Source organism: Sparus aurata, chromosome 4 (genome assembly GCF_900880675.1).
Source record: "Sparus aurata chromosome 4, fSpaAur1.1, whole genome shotgun sequence".
Classification (NCBI taxonomy): Eukaryota; Metazoa; Chordata; class Actinopteri; order Spariformes; family Sparidae; genus Sparus; species Sparus aurata.
In genome coordinates this window covers 9514378-9529047 of record NC_044190.1, presented here as the reverse complement: position 1 = coordinate 9529047, position 14670 = coordinate 9514378, and the positions used below count along the sequence as shown (strand labels likewise).

Here is a 14670-nt window from a genome sequence, read left to right as displayed (position 1 = left end):
CTTTATCCTATTAAAGATGGGTTTGCCATTTACTGAATCCCATGCCGATGGGAAATTGGATGAGCTTTCGTAGTTGGTAAAACATTTCTGGAGCTTCACAGCAAAACAGCATTTCAGCATTCTCCTAATCAGCTGAAGTAGATTTGAAGTAGAAGTAGCAAAAAATGACCTAAATACAAATATAAAAATAAAATGGCTCGTCGCTAGTCCCGTGTAATCCAATTCCCTGGAAGCCCTGAGATCCCCAATATGAACAGAAAAAGTGCATAGTGTTACACTTTTGCCATGCAATTGAGCTCTTGCACCCGCTTCAGATGGGATGCATGCTAACCCTTTTTAGCTCACCAACGACAGAGCAGATTTTTCATCAAGGAAGTGTGTAAAAAAAATCCGTTCTAATTAATTTGGAATTTTGGGGCTTCCGCAGACTTGGATTACACCAGACAAGCTGAATGGACCCAGTTTATATTTTCATTTATGTGTTTTTCTACATCTCAAAACAATTCCGCATCACCTTCAGTTGTTTAGCAGAATGCTGCAATGCTGTTTTTTCTGTATTCTTGAAGCTCCATAAATGTTCTGGGGATTCTGGGAAGCTTAACTTTTCATCAGCATGTAGTAGATAATGACTGAATTTTAATTTTTTAACATTTCACATGTAGAAAAACAGGCCAGTAAAATAAGAGCAAAATACATCATGATGTGGAACATTTATCTATCTGTCTAGATATTGGTATACAGTGATGTAATGTCGGCTCTACTGTTGCTTAAGGAAACGCTTTCAAGATCATTTGTACTGTGAATAACCAAACAAGTATACTGTATACTGTACTGTACTGTATCTGTGACCATCTGTAGAAATGTCATGGTGGGTTGAACAGCCAGGTGTCTCAGCTGGGTTTGTTTGAGGTCCTGCAAAAATATACTTTAAAATCCACAATCCTTCACCATAAAAAGATGTTGTGTGTTGGGGAAGAGCTCTGCAGTGACATGATGAAGAGTTTGTCACTGCATGTGGTGCTCTCCTCTTTGGCAAATATGTTCTTCTTATCTTTTGCCTTCATAAACAACTCATCATCATTCTTGTTTCTCTGCTCCGTGTAGATCCAGACAGTTTTGACTGCCACAGTGTCTGAGGACAACTTGCTTGTTCCAGAGCTGCAGAACTGTAGCGTGTTCCTTATCCTTAATTGACACCTTGTTGGCATGCCAGGAAAGTTAGCATTAACTTAGTTGTAAGCTTGTTTTGCTGTTTGTTACTGGTTACTGCAGTGTGTTGGACCTCTGCTTCCTGCATTGGCTCCACACACATGGCCCTGTTCTAACCCCTTGACCAGCTACCATGCCCTAACGAGACAAAGCCGAGAGCGACAGGGAGACCTGCGGCTGACCTACACAGTGACCTGTTCCACAGACAAGCCTTTTCACTGGCAGTAGCGCAGTGTTTGACCTTTAGTGTTAATGCCAAGGGACTGCCATTTGTTCGTTCCAACAGTTGGTCTCTGATTGCACCATGTCCCATGGTTTCCTTGGGATGCTCTCAGACGGTCGTTCCTGAGTTAAAACCAGTGAAAGACACAAGACACAAACAGTGACTGAGTCATGTTTTGGCTTCTCTTTTCCTCTCTTGTTGACAACATGCTCTTTATCTCTTTCACTAAGCATCTCTCCAGAGCAATGGGCTCAATATAGACTGCAATAAAGTGATAAGGCAGCATGGATGAGAGTCAACACACCTCTTTATATTGTACAGTAGAGTGGTTAAGTCTATTGTTATCACCACAATACCTGAATTAAACCCTCAAATTCTTTGTAATTTTAGTATTTTTTATTTATTATTTGGTGTTGAAGTGATTCTGGGTCAGACCATACAGTGCACCTGTCCTTCCAGTAAACTGTGAGCATGTGCAAGTAGTCCATGACCTCAGTGTTTAAAGGGCTTATAGTGCGCCTAATCTAATGGAATAAGTGGAGAGCAGTGAGAGCAGGGAGCACACTGGTCCAGGGATCTCTCTGAGATCTGTGCAGCGATACCTGCTCATTTAGGCAAGTCCAGATCTGATAGTGAGCTAAAACCATGTCAGATAACATAATACGTGTCTTCAATTAGTTTTGATAGCGTGTATTCTGCTCCAAAAATATTTTAGGTCAGTGATGGCGTTTAGTTTTCTCTGTTGTGCTGATATCCTGATTATTATCATTAACAGTCATTTTTTTTTATTATTCTTTCTTGGTGAAAGAAAAGCAATGCGGAAAAAAATAATGAAAGTCAATTAAAATATGATCAATATGCATTAAAGCATCCAATTACAGAAAGTAGCTGGACCATTATCTCAATAAATGTAACAATTTTTTTAATTTTCAGGTCGCTCCAAGTATGCTTATTCACATGATTTTTATTGTTAATTGGCTAATAAAGTCTAGTCTTACCAATAACTAATACTTTGAAGAGCAGAGCTATCAGTTGGATAAATGTATCCTTGAGTGATACTTCCTTTGTAGATGAATTTGATCAAACCTTTTGACGTCTGGTTTATTTTCCGTTGTTTTGGTTGCAATTACATTTGTTGTGATTTGTGAAAATAATTCTACATACATTCATAAAATTATAGTGTTTTAATTGATAGAAACTTAAGGGAGACAAAGTTGATGATGAGAAAAATAACCTTGTCGAATAAATCCACCTCTAAAACTAGTCTCTTAAATGATCCTTAAAGGATCACACCCACACTGTTATTGCACCGCAGCTATGATTCCTACTCTCTTTATTCTGTTTCTTTGAATGCTGATGATCCAGAAATGAAAGTGTTTTCTACTTTTATACACAGCAAGTTGCTCTGGTTGAACTTATCAGCCTAAAACATGTAGTGTAATTATGATATCCTTGCAACTGTATTATAATATCATTATTCATGAATTATCATTTAATATGCCTAAGAGAGAACGACAAAGTGAATAAATTCACAAGAAATGCAGATTTCCCCTAAAATCAAATATACCTGCATAACAAATAATAAATACCCATTTCTTTGTTATAATTTGAGGTGAAGATGGGTGTTAGTGATTCTGGCACTATACTTAATATAATATTTTAATATCCACCTCTGTGGCTGCAGGGAATTTCTCTTTACACTACTTTGGATTTACAGTACGTAAAAATAAACATATATTATTGTAATAATAACTGATGTACAAAAGCCATGAAACACTTGAGTCATTATTTCCTGGATGAGTCTTTTTATTACTTTAATATCAATAAACAAAAAGGCATTTATAACACTGACAGCAAGTGCACTGAACATAGAAACACTCCCAGTGAGTGATGTAATGTGTCCTTGTCTCATGCAAATGTCACCCATAATTCATTTTGTGGACGTGTGTGCGACATGACCTTTATTTTGTAAGATAGCAGGACATGTGGGAGATACTGAGATACCCAGTGTCTCCGGACTATACTAAGTGATTATTCATTCTCATCGGCAATGATAACAGTGAAGACTACAACTCCACACACCACCTCACAGTGTCATCAGACGCCATGTTTTGTTATTGCTGTTATTGAATACTGTGCATTTAAAGCTTGAAAACACAAAAAAGGGAAACAAATTAATACAAGTATTCCAATTTTGTAGGTTGAAGTTTGACATTTTTGGAAATACACAGGGAACGTTTGCCTTTCTGCACAGGGTTAGTTTAGGGATATGAGGGATATTCTAAGCTAAACTCTGAGCAATAAAGCGAATAAATGTTATGTTTCGAAATGTCAAACTATTTATTTTAGTAAGTGTTTAAAGTGCCAATTTTAATTTATTTTAATCCATTGTTTTTAACATATGCTGTGATTTGGAATTGATCATTTTTTAGATTGCATATAAAAAACTTAGACCTACTGTAGGGCTGTTTATTTTACATTGTTACCATTTCTGGTATTAGAAAATACAATACTACTGCTATGGAAAGATGTGGTGCAGTGAATACTCAAATTGTTACTGAATTGAACTTCATTGTGAAGCACATTTGATACATTTTTCTGAAAAGATCTTATCTTTCTTGATAAAAAGAGATATTGAAGTTCTTATGAGGGCTGTTATCTTCACACCAGGCCTGCAGGCAACAGAAATGAGAAACTACTCGGGGGGGCGAGAATGAAATGTGAAGACAGCGGGTGAGAGAGATAGAAGGGAGAAAAAAAGAAAGAAAGTGAGACAGAGATGAACATAAGACGGACGAGAACAAGATGAGGAGAGTGTGCGAGATAAATGCAGAGCTAGAGAGTCTGTGAAGGACATCAAGACCAAATCCGATGCCTCTGTGGAACAAAGAAATGGGAGATCTGATTTGCACAGCAGCATCAGGCCTAAAATCTGAGAATATATTTCACAAGATGGACGTAATATTATATACATGCAGGCTGTTGTAAAACTAGAAACCACCACACTGTTCTCTATGAGGAGAATACAGACAATAGCTAAGCATTTAATCAGCCATTCACCTCACGCTAAAGGCAGAACACAGTTTAGGAAAAAGCCTGAAGACAACATAACTTCCAACCGTATTAATCAAATTAAATGTACGTAAAACTCACATTTAAAAATAGAGTTCTTTATGTCAGCCCCGCTGTTATCATAGAAATGAATAACAGAGAAAGGTCATTTACTGGACGGGAAACTATCTTAGGCAAAACTGACAAAAGACTAATCAGGTCCTTTCTGGAGACTGTGTGACTCACTGTATCACAGCAAAGTGTGAAAAACAGACCTGTGTGTGCGTGTGTGTGCACGTTTAACTAGCCATGCAGAAAGATATGATGTCATCATACTGGACTTGGCCAGTTGGCGTGGTCAGATATCCTGTCCTGTAGTTCAGGAGCTGCGGCTGCTCTCCCGTGTCTGTTATTTCCCACAAATTCTTCCTGGTAAAACAAGCAGTTCTATAGCTTGTTATTGAGGCTGCAAATATCAGGTCTGTTGAAGTGTCCGTGCTGAGGAAATTATCATTTATTTATCCACAAATCTCATGGAAATAAACTGCTTTTCTAATTCTAACTTGACTGTTAGTCACCTGGAGAACTCTTTCTGAACCCTCATTGATCAGCAACAATTAAGCCACACAGTGACACAGATCTGTAGCCACTGGCAGATGTGACTGGCAGACAGTTTGATTGATACTAATATCAGTGACATGCCTTACTGGCCTCCAGCACTGCTCTCTATCTATCACTGCTCCAAGAAGGTCAGAGCACACTTTGATCCAAAATAGCTGATGCATGAACTGAACGGCCTTTGGTCTTTAATATGTGTTAGAGGAAGCCTCGGGCTCATGGAGAGCGCAAAGCTGTTGTTTTGTTGCGTGCGTTAATGTGGTTATAGTGTGCTTACTGAAGTGTGTTATTATGTGAAGCACAGAGAAAAAACGGCGTATGAGTCTGCATGAATGTTTTGTGTGTGCCTGTGTGTTTGAGTGTGTGCCAGCTCTGTAAGCCAAATCAGAATGTAACATGACTGGAGCTTTGTCAACAAATCTGTGGTACCAGCCCAGTGAACATAACAAATATAGCACATGCCATTTGGTGGACGAGTTTATCTCAGGAATCAGTGCGGGATCATGCATCAGTATATTTGTGCCGTTTTGGTGGTTATATTTATTGGTGTTAGATGTCTTTATTTAAAGAAAAGAAAAAATAATCCACATATCAGCACATTCAGTTATCATAAAACTCAAAGTCTAAGTTGCAACATTTTAGCTTTTCAGGTGCTGGTGATGGATTTTGTTACGTTTGGACGGAGCCAAGCCAGCTGTTCTTCCTGTTGTAGCCTTTGTGATAAGCTCAGCTCATGGTCCCCCAACCTCGCTTCATAGTTAGCACACAGAAATCTATGAGAGCAGTATGAGTCTTCTGTCTGACTGTTGGCAAGAAAGTGCATTTCCCAAAATGTCAAAATAATCTGAAGTCAAGCTGTCTCAGTGGTGCCAGAAGAGATCAGTCACACTCCAAAAAGTGATTTCAAATTGTAATTTGACCCACCTCTGCTGCCCTGATAGCTCTGCTCTGTTCTGCTCTGTTGACCTTCACTGATCTGTCACATTTATTCCTCTTTCTCCCAAATTCTCTTCTTTTTCCTTTTTCCCCTCTCTCTTTCCATCTGTCTGTCTGTCAGAGTAAAGATGCCGGCATCAGGACTCTGGTCATGTTGGATGAGCAGGGAGGTAAGTTGATAGGGAGAGGTCACCAAACACTGTCTCTCTAACATCTGTCTTCACTTTAAATCTGCTCTGCTACGATTCTCTCTTTGCAGCTATTTTATGCACTGTCATGGGAGGTTGTCATCAGCAGTATGTCCAGTATAACAATGTACAGTCCCAGTCAAGTCGAGGGACAACTACCTTAATGGTTTGATAATAACTAAGGCAGAGGAACAGTTGATATCTGTGTGAGCTTCTGCCAAGAACCTCAGCTGCTGTCTGAGCTGATTTAGTTAAAAATGATTATACTGGAAGTGCCTGTTGAGCTAGCCTCCTGCACTGCCTCCCTGCTTCTACACTTTATGCTTACCGCATTTGTCAGGCAAATGCATATATATATATATATATATATATATATATATATATATATATATATATATATATATATATATATATATATATATATATATATATATATATATATATATATATATATATTGGCTTAAAATTACTATTTATATTGTAGCTGCATGTGCTTTAAAGCAGTAGAACAAGAAGTTAAAACACAATAATTACACTAATGCCTCTACCGCACTCTCTGAAACCTGGTTCTCATGTTCATAAGGAACCATTTACAGATATATTTCTGATGATAGTTATTAGCATGCTGGGGAGGATGTGGTGAACCAACTGCAGCAACTTCTCAGTTAAAACTAAATATGAGATTAATGTGGTGGAAGGAGCAGATAGACATGAACAGAGTGGGACTAAAGTTGCTTAGTTTGTTCTACCAGCCAGTTTAATGTTGTACTTTCAGAGCCCTCTTTTATTCTGAAAATCATTCTTCACAGCAAGGTCACATAAACACAAGTTAGAAACAACAGTTAAACACTGTTGTTCGAATTAGTAAAGCAAATGTGTCCCAGAGAAAAGACATGTCAGTTAAAAGGATGCTAATACGTAATGTAAGGGTACAAATTGAATAAGTAATAAAGTAAAATAAGTAATACGTTTAACTGACTAGTATATCTTGTGCTAACTAGCCGGGGCAGTGACATTTGACTGACTTGACAACTAATCTAGCATATCGTGAGTTTGAAACACACAGCAATCGAAATAAAGTGTAGAAACACACTGAAGGAAATTCCATATCACTACTCTTTGTACCTGCATTAAAGTTGCAGTTGTTTTGTGGATACCTGTGTAAATTCAAGGTATATTTAGTGTGGGATCGTCTAGTCATAGCATGTGAAGAGGATGTGTGTGTGTGTGTGTATTACCAAAGGCTTGTGCTCAGCTGCATGCGTGAAAGAGCAGCCTAATTGGCCTGTCAAAGGAACATATAGCCTGTTCCCCCTCTCTCTCTGCCTTCTTCCCCCAGAGTAACGGCTGCCACAGTGAACCGCTCACTGCTGTTAGCGCAGGACAGCAATCAATTTGCAGATTTAAATTACCTCTGCCTCTCAGCAAATGTCCTCTTAACCTGATCCCCATCTGTCTCTTCCTCTTTCTCTCTCCCTCCTCTTCTTTCTCTGTTTCATGCTTATTCTCTTCTCTCCCACCAGCCCCTGCCCTCATCCCCTTCACTTTTTTTCCCCCGACCTCGATGATCTTCTCTCTCCTGTTCCGTTTCCTGGAGATCACTTCGGTTAGATTAATTATGAAGATCTTTCTTGTCTTTCTGTTGTGCCATTCCTTCTCTCTATCCTTCCCCCCTCCTTCCTGTTTACAGCCAAACAAGTCTCTATTGTGGGAGGCTCTGACAGATTTGATCAAGAATTCCCTCTTATATTGCTAAAATATTATAATAATATAGCTTTGCAAGCCTGTGGTAATACAATCCCTTTGAGTTGTAAACTAGTGTGGAACTAATCCCTCTGCTCTGTACACATACACACATACGTAGGAAGAGATTTGTCATTTCTTGCAGTGATTTATTACCTGTGGTGGAGGTCTCACTGCAGCTAATGAGTCCCTCCCTGCTTGGCTGTTACATGCATGTTGACCTGAATTACACTTCAGTCAGAGCTGATGGATTGCAGCGCCGCCTCAGTGAGCCCGCGCCAGGAGCAACTCGCAACGTTTAGCACAAAAATTGGTTTGTTTGTAGCTTCTGCAGGTTGGAAATGTACAAGGAGTGTGGTTGATATTCGTTCAGAATAACAAGTGTCAATCGCAGTGTTATGTTTTTTGCCACCTACCACTTTATCACTGTTGGACCATTACAGCTTGTCCCCTTGACTCATCTTTTTCTGTTGCTCTTACACCAATGGACAACGCTGACAACCAAAAAAATAGACTTACTGACACGCCACAACTTAATGACTCAGCGCTGGTAATGAGTTGCACATATCAGTGTCTCATTTGCATTTGACACTGTGAGTGAATTGAATTTTAAAAAATCACAGAAACATTGGACTCCTGGATAAAGTAACTATCATATACGTTCATATTATGGCCACCAGTTTTAACAATTTCATTTTTTTTCTTAAAAAATCGCATTTTATCTGTCATTTTGGCATGGAGGACAGATCGAAATACTACAATACCCATGATCCTTGGCCACCGTTGCCATAGAGAAGGAGCTGGGCAGAAGCGCGAATCAAAATTCTAAACTTATCAGTGAATTTGAGAACAAATTATAGCGCATTATTTGCCGAATTAATCCAAAATTGATCTCGAGTTTAAACCTGAATTGAGTTTTCTCAACACTGTAATCTTCAGATTTCTTACATCAAGTTCCATCATTTTTCTCAAAGTGTGCAAAAATGGAAGTATAACAATAATATGACATAGCTCCAACAGACCTTTTATTAGACGTCTTGAGATGGAAACGATTCCATTTCGCTGCTTCACTTTCAGGGCCCTGATCTTGTGCCTCACTGAGACACTTGAATAGACTAAAGAATCAATAATATTATTTGTAACACCTGTGGTTATCCTACTACAACAAGTGAAAAGAGCCTTTAACGCTCAATCCTCGCTGATTTGAACCCTTTCTGCCTTCTAACTGGCCAAAGCTGTGACTGACTACAAGAGAGGACAGGAGGGCTTCACGCTATAATACACAGACGGTGGGGAGGAAGCAGGTTAAGTCTGGACTGGCTGTGCGAGGCTCAGGAGATAAACAATGTCTCCCTCTCTGTCTCTCTCACGTTCCTCCTCTACTCAATCCCTCGCTCTGCCAGGGATTACTGCTGGAGGCCATTTAGTTGTCGTGTGTAGCACTCTGTTGGTAAATTCCACTTACACGTAGTAGCCGATTTGTACCTTATAGCTAGCTGATAACATTCATCTTAATCTTTTCTCCTGATCCTCTCCCCTTAGCTTTGAAGATCTCTCTTTTCTCTTTGGAAAGTTTCTTCCATTTATGCTGCACTCATTTTGAACTGCTCTGGCTTTAGAGAGGAAGACAATCGAAAGAAGAGAGAATTTGTTCACAGTCTGTTTCTGTTTATGATGGAACGTTCTTCCTTCCCAGGATAAAGGTTGCCATCTTATATTTTGGGTGTGTCGACCCATCCTATGGCTACAAATGCTTAAGCTTTCACGGTTAAGAAACTGATGTTTTTTTAAATGTTTGCATCTTGACCCTGATAGCAGAGGTTGATACACCTTCTGCTAAGGTCAGTGACATAATTTCAATCTAGAAAAATCACCCGAGCAAATGTGTTATTTCCTATCTGCTTCACTTTAGTTTTGTCTGTTGTTTGAGGCCTCCTTCCTTTGACGGCTTCAGAGAGCTGTCAACGTACAAAGCTTTCCTTTACAACAAGTCTTGGTTGTGAATCAATAACACTCGTTTCTAAAGATCTTGAGCCGTGTTATATAATCATCTGTGTCCTCTGCACTACAATGTCACTTAAAAAAACCGAAGGATTCCTGGAAGAAACGATGCCCACTGATGGAGATTACTGCTATCCTGTCCTATAATCATTAACCAGCCAGAGAGGGGATCTGACCTTGAATCTGAGCTTTTTATAGCTCTGTGACCATCTGAGTAAAGAAGCATTGGTGACTTCATGGTCCTGAATGATGCTCTTCATCACATTCATGAAATACTCAGATCAGCAATATGTCACTTTGGATGGAGGTAGGAAACAAAAAGCTGATGTAGAATCCGGCAAGAAACTCACATGCAAAACAATACAAGACGGAAAACTGGAGCTCGTGTGCCGACAGCCATATCCACCGATTCTTAAAGCTTATTGCCTGCTTTGCCTTCTGCATCTAGCCAAAACACTTTGCCTCTTGCACTGTAGTGTAGAGCGCCACCCCTCGAAAATCGAAACGTGTTACATTTATTTCACTCCTCTCATGCCTTTGTCCTCACCAGAACAACTTGATCGTGTGGAGGAGGGCATGAACAAGGTGAACGCAGACCTGAAGGAGGCCGAGAAAGATTTAAAAGATATAGGACAATGCTGTGGGCTGATATGCCCATGTATTAAAAAGTAGGTACCGGCCAGGAGCCCCAAGCTCTTGCCTGTCCAGTGCTGGTGGTGGTGATGGTGATGTCTGATGTCTCTCTTGTCACAGTCAATGTCTTTTTTTGTCTCTTCTCCTTTGTCTCCCCTCTCTACTCCCCTCCCTTCCTGCCACCTGCGACTTCCTTCCTCCTCTCTTCTCTTCTCACGTGCTTTCGTTCTTTTGCTGGAAAAATGACAATGTGTTGGTAATCAGAGCAACTGGAACGCATCGAGGAGGGGATGGACCAAATCAATAAGGACATGAAGGATGCAGAAAAGAATTTGAACAATCTAGGACAGTTCTGTGGTCTATGTTCATGTCCCTGTAACAAGTAGGTGCCGCCTGTGTCGCCTGACTGCATGTGTTTCAGTGCCTGCCACTGCCTCTCTATCTGTCTGCCTGCTTCTGGTGTATAGAGCATGGTGAGCCATGGTGTGAGCAGTCAGGCCCATAGCCTCCAACAACACACACTTGGAACAGGCACCAGCACTGCATGCATGTGTGTGTTTGTGTGTGTGTGAGATTGCATGCATATATGAACAACACACGTATCCGTACAACAGGTCCGATGCCACTTCATTTGCCTTTTTAGCTGTTGTCCTCAAAAGCCCTTCATTCCACATTGGATGAGAGATTCTCTTCCAGCAGGTAGCGGCATCAGCAGGGATCTGGGCCACGACACCCACCGACCCCTTAACCCCACCCGATCCCCCACCCTCCCACCCTACAGCATGAAGCCTCATGCTGTGTTCAAAGTCCAACCAAAGAATAAATCAACTAGTTGCCTTCCACACCAAATGACTGATTTGAATTTCATCCATGTTGCTGCCCTTTGGAAAACGATTTATGTTGGTGTTTTACATGTTTTGATGGGAATTCATCGATTACATCGAAGTATATTCACACAATATGTTGATATTTGCAGCTAAGCAGTCTGATGAGTCTGTCAAATCAGTCAGAATAGTTTGACATTTTTATGAAATACGCTAATTCTCTTTCTTGTCAAGAGTTAGACAAAATAATAGAAACCCCTCTCTTGTCTGTATGACAGATATGTGGCTGGAGCATGCAGACAGTAAGCAAAGCATAACGCAAAGACTGGAAACAGGGGAAACAGCTCGCCTCGTTTGCTCAAAGCGAACGGAATACACCTGCTGTTAGTGGTAGGAGTCAAATTGTGATTCTTAAGGTGTTTTCTTAGGGAAACACTTTAAATATGTACAAAATCTGAAGTGTAAAAACAAAATGTTTCCTGCTTTCACTTAAGTTTTTGTACAAACTAAACAAACAAGAAAAAACATGCCAATTAGTGAGATTTGAAGTTGCTGGTCTGCATTTTTCAAACCTTTGAACAGAGCGAGGTGAACCATTTTCCCCTTTTCACAGCCTTTGTGCTACGCTATGCTTGCAGCTCTGCATGTGTTACATATTTAGCTCACACAGCACACAGATGCATTGATTTCAGTCTTCTCATGTAACTTGTAAAGAAAGCAAATAGGCGTATTTTCCAAAATGTTGAACCATTTGTTTAAAGGTTTTCTGGGTCCTACTTCTTAGATGTGATTTATTCTTGAATGTATGCTATTTTCTACACTGTAGAATCTGACAGAGTGACTTCACTTAAAAAGAAATTGAAGAAACCAATTACCTCAAAGTACCTCAAGTAAGGTAGAGTAATAATTTGAGGTTGTTAAAACTTCTACTCTACATTGTAATAACTGAGATAATCGGTTTTCTGACTTTTTCTGACTCTAAAGTCAGCTTTTAAAAATAACATTGTATACATTTTTAGATGCTACACACAAACTGGTTACATTGCAAGAAAGCCTTAATATGTGACAGGGTTTTCTCTGTACTGTCCTGTAATTACAGATGTGAAGCTGGTGCAACATCATCAGTCCAATGCAGTAATTTTATAACCATCCACGTGCAGTAAAAATACATGTGGCAAACAAGCTAATGTCTAACACACCACTGGGCACATTGCCCTCATATGATGGGTTGTAATGATAGAATGCCTCAGCTGGCCCCTGCCTCTCTTCCCTCAGGCCGGTCCTACATGAAACATCACACAAGAGTGAGGCAAACTGTTTTGTTTTTGTGACATTGGGTGTTATAATTCTGAATATTAAGGCTCTTAAATCCTACATATGTAGTTTGAAAGCTATGATATGACGGTGGATTCCCAATGCCAGCTTTGCCAAACTCATGTGTGATCTGTTCTCTGGCCCTCAACAGCCAAACTATGGCCACTGAGTCATGTCTGAGCATACTAAACTCTGGGACCAATATATGTACTGTATACAGCTGCCTATCTCAGAGCTATAGAAAATACAAGTTGCTGACAAATCAAGAAATAAATGGCTATATTTATGAAATATATATATATAGTTTGCAGCAAGAGGTTTCGCAGATATTTTTCTTGGAAATAATAAAGTGATGTTTTAACAATGATTTACCCAGTGCCATATGTAGAATTCACCACTCTATATGTAAAATTCAGTAAAATAAAGTGTGTAGTTTTTTTTATCGTGTTGAGGAACGGAGAGCGAACACCCTTTGATTTTCTCAGTAAAATCTGACCTAGAGTGGTAAATATTAGAATTTATTTTGTTTCACTGTGCACTACCACAATTTTTATATCCATATTTCATCAGTAGATATTTTAAAAACATACAGTTCTTTTCTCCGAAACAGGGCTGAACAGGATCTTGACAGTTATCGGCTTTATTTGCATCATAGCCGTCATTTTGTCGGAGCTGATGTCAGTTTTTTTAATAGTCACTACCTAATTTTGTATGAATTTTTGTATCTTCTGTGTGAAGGTATAATAGGAGTTTGCTGCCACTATTTGGTCCAATTTTGGTCCTGCTTCATATATGATTGTTTTGGGTTCAGGTCTTGTCTATTCTATAGCTCTTTGGTCCTCCCCATCATGAACCACTTGTTATGTAACCCTGTGGTTATGTCATGTGTCTCATCTGATCTAGACTCTTTTTATAAGGCAGCCCTGGGTCAAATAGCAGAAGAAAAATAATTCTTGCTGTCTGCAGCACCTGATGGGTGTTGTTTACCACCTCAAGACAACAGTGGTGCACACAGTAGTTGTCTTTTATTGAGAAGTGAACAAATAAAACTTTTAAAGGTCTCATATTGTGGAAGGTGAGATTTCCCTGTCTTTTTTATTATGAAGCAGAAAGGTGCTAGAAAAAATTCTGTAAAAGTAGCAAAACTCAGTCTACAGAGAAATGCGTACAGCTTATATTCAGAAACTGTGGTTTTAAATGACGTCCCAACTTTCGCACAGTTGTGATATCACAACTATACAGCCACTATTCTCTGCATTTGCAAATACTCTGGCAGAGCTGAGGAAGAAGTTAGGCCATGCCTGCTCAGGCCTGTGAGAGCTGACCAATCAGAGCACACTGGGCTCACAGGAGGGGGACTTTAAAGAGTGTTGGGACAGAGGGTGAATAGAGCTGCTGCAGAAACAGACACTATGATGTGTTATTTGGCCATTAAAACACGTCAACATTTTCTAGTATACGCCCAAAATAGATATAAGAACCTAAACATGATACGGGACCTTTAAAGAACTTAAACGTTGTTCATTATGTTGTCCTCAGTGGTGACCACCACTTGTCAGGTACTCCAAGCATACGAAACAAATGCTAAGAATTACATTTGCCTATTTGACTGTACACAGTGTATGATCCTGCAGACTGATCCATCCAGATGAAATGAAGGGCTGATCACAGTTACTGTCATACTTTAGCCTCACAATTAAAATGATCTCCATTCACTTTTTTTCCCATTACAGATCTAACTATGCAGCTTTCTTTTAATGGATACAGCATGTACAGCTGATCCTGTTCCTCTTTACATGTTTCCCCTCCCGTGTCAAACATCGTGTTATTTGTCTCTCTGTCTTGCGTGTCCTGTCAGTCTGCATGTTTATATGTATGTGTTTGTGTGTGTCTGGTTATTATGTTCTGTGTTTGTGCTCTTTTCTATGTG

General features: G+C 39.6%; 1 protein-coding gene across 3 annotated transcripts in view; it reads left to right on the top strand.

Moving 5' to 3' along the window:
* Positions 1-14670, top strand: part of LOC115580059 (synaptosomal-associated protein 25-A-like) — a 37693-nt gene that overhangs the window by 19096 nt on the left and 3927 nt on the right. For 2 of the 3 annotated variants that reach the window (XM_030413895.1, XM_030413894.1), the window contains 2 exons: positions 6159-6207; positions 10867-10984. In XM_030413895.1, coding sequence (XP_030269755.1) covers positions 6159-6207; positions 10867-10984 — 167 coding nt within the window. Of the gene's footprint in view, positions 1-6158; positions 6208-10519; positions 10638-10866; positions 10985-14670 lie in introns of all 3 variants that reach the window. The other variant, XM_030413896.1, reaches the window with a different exon arrangement.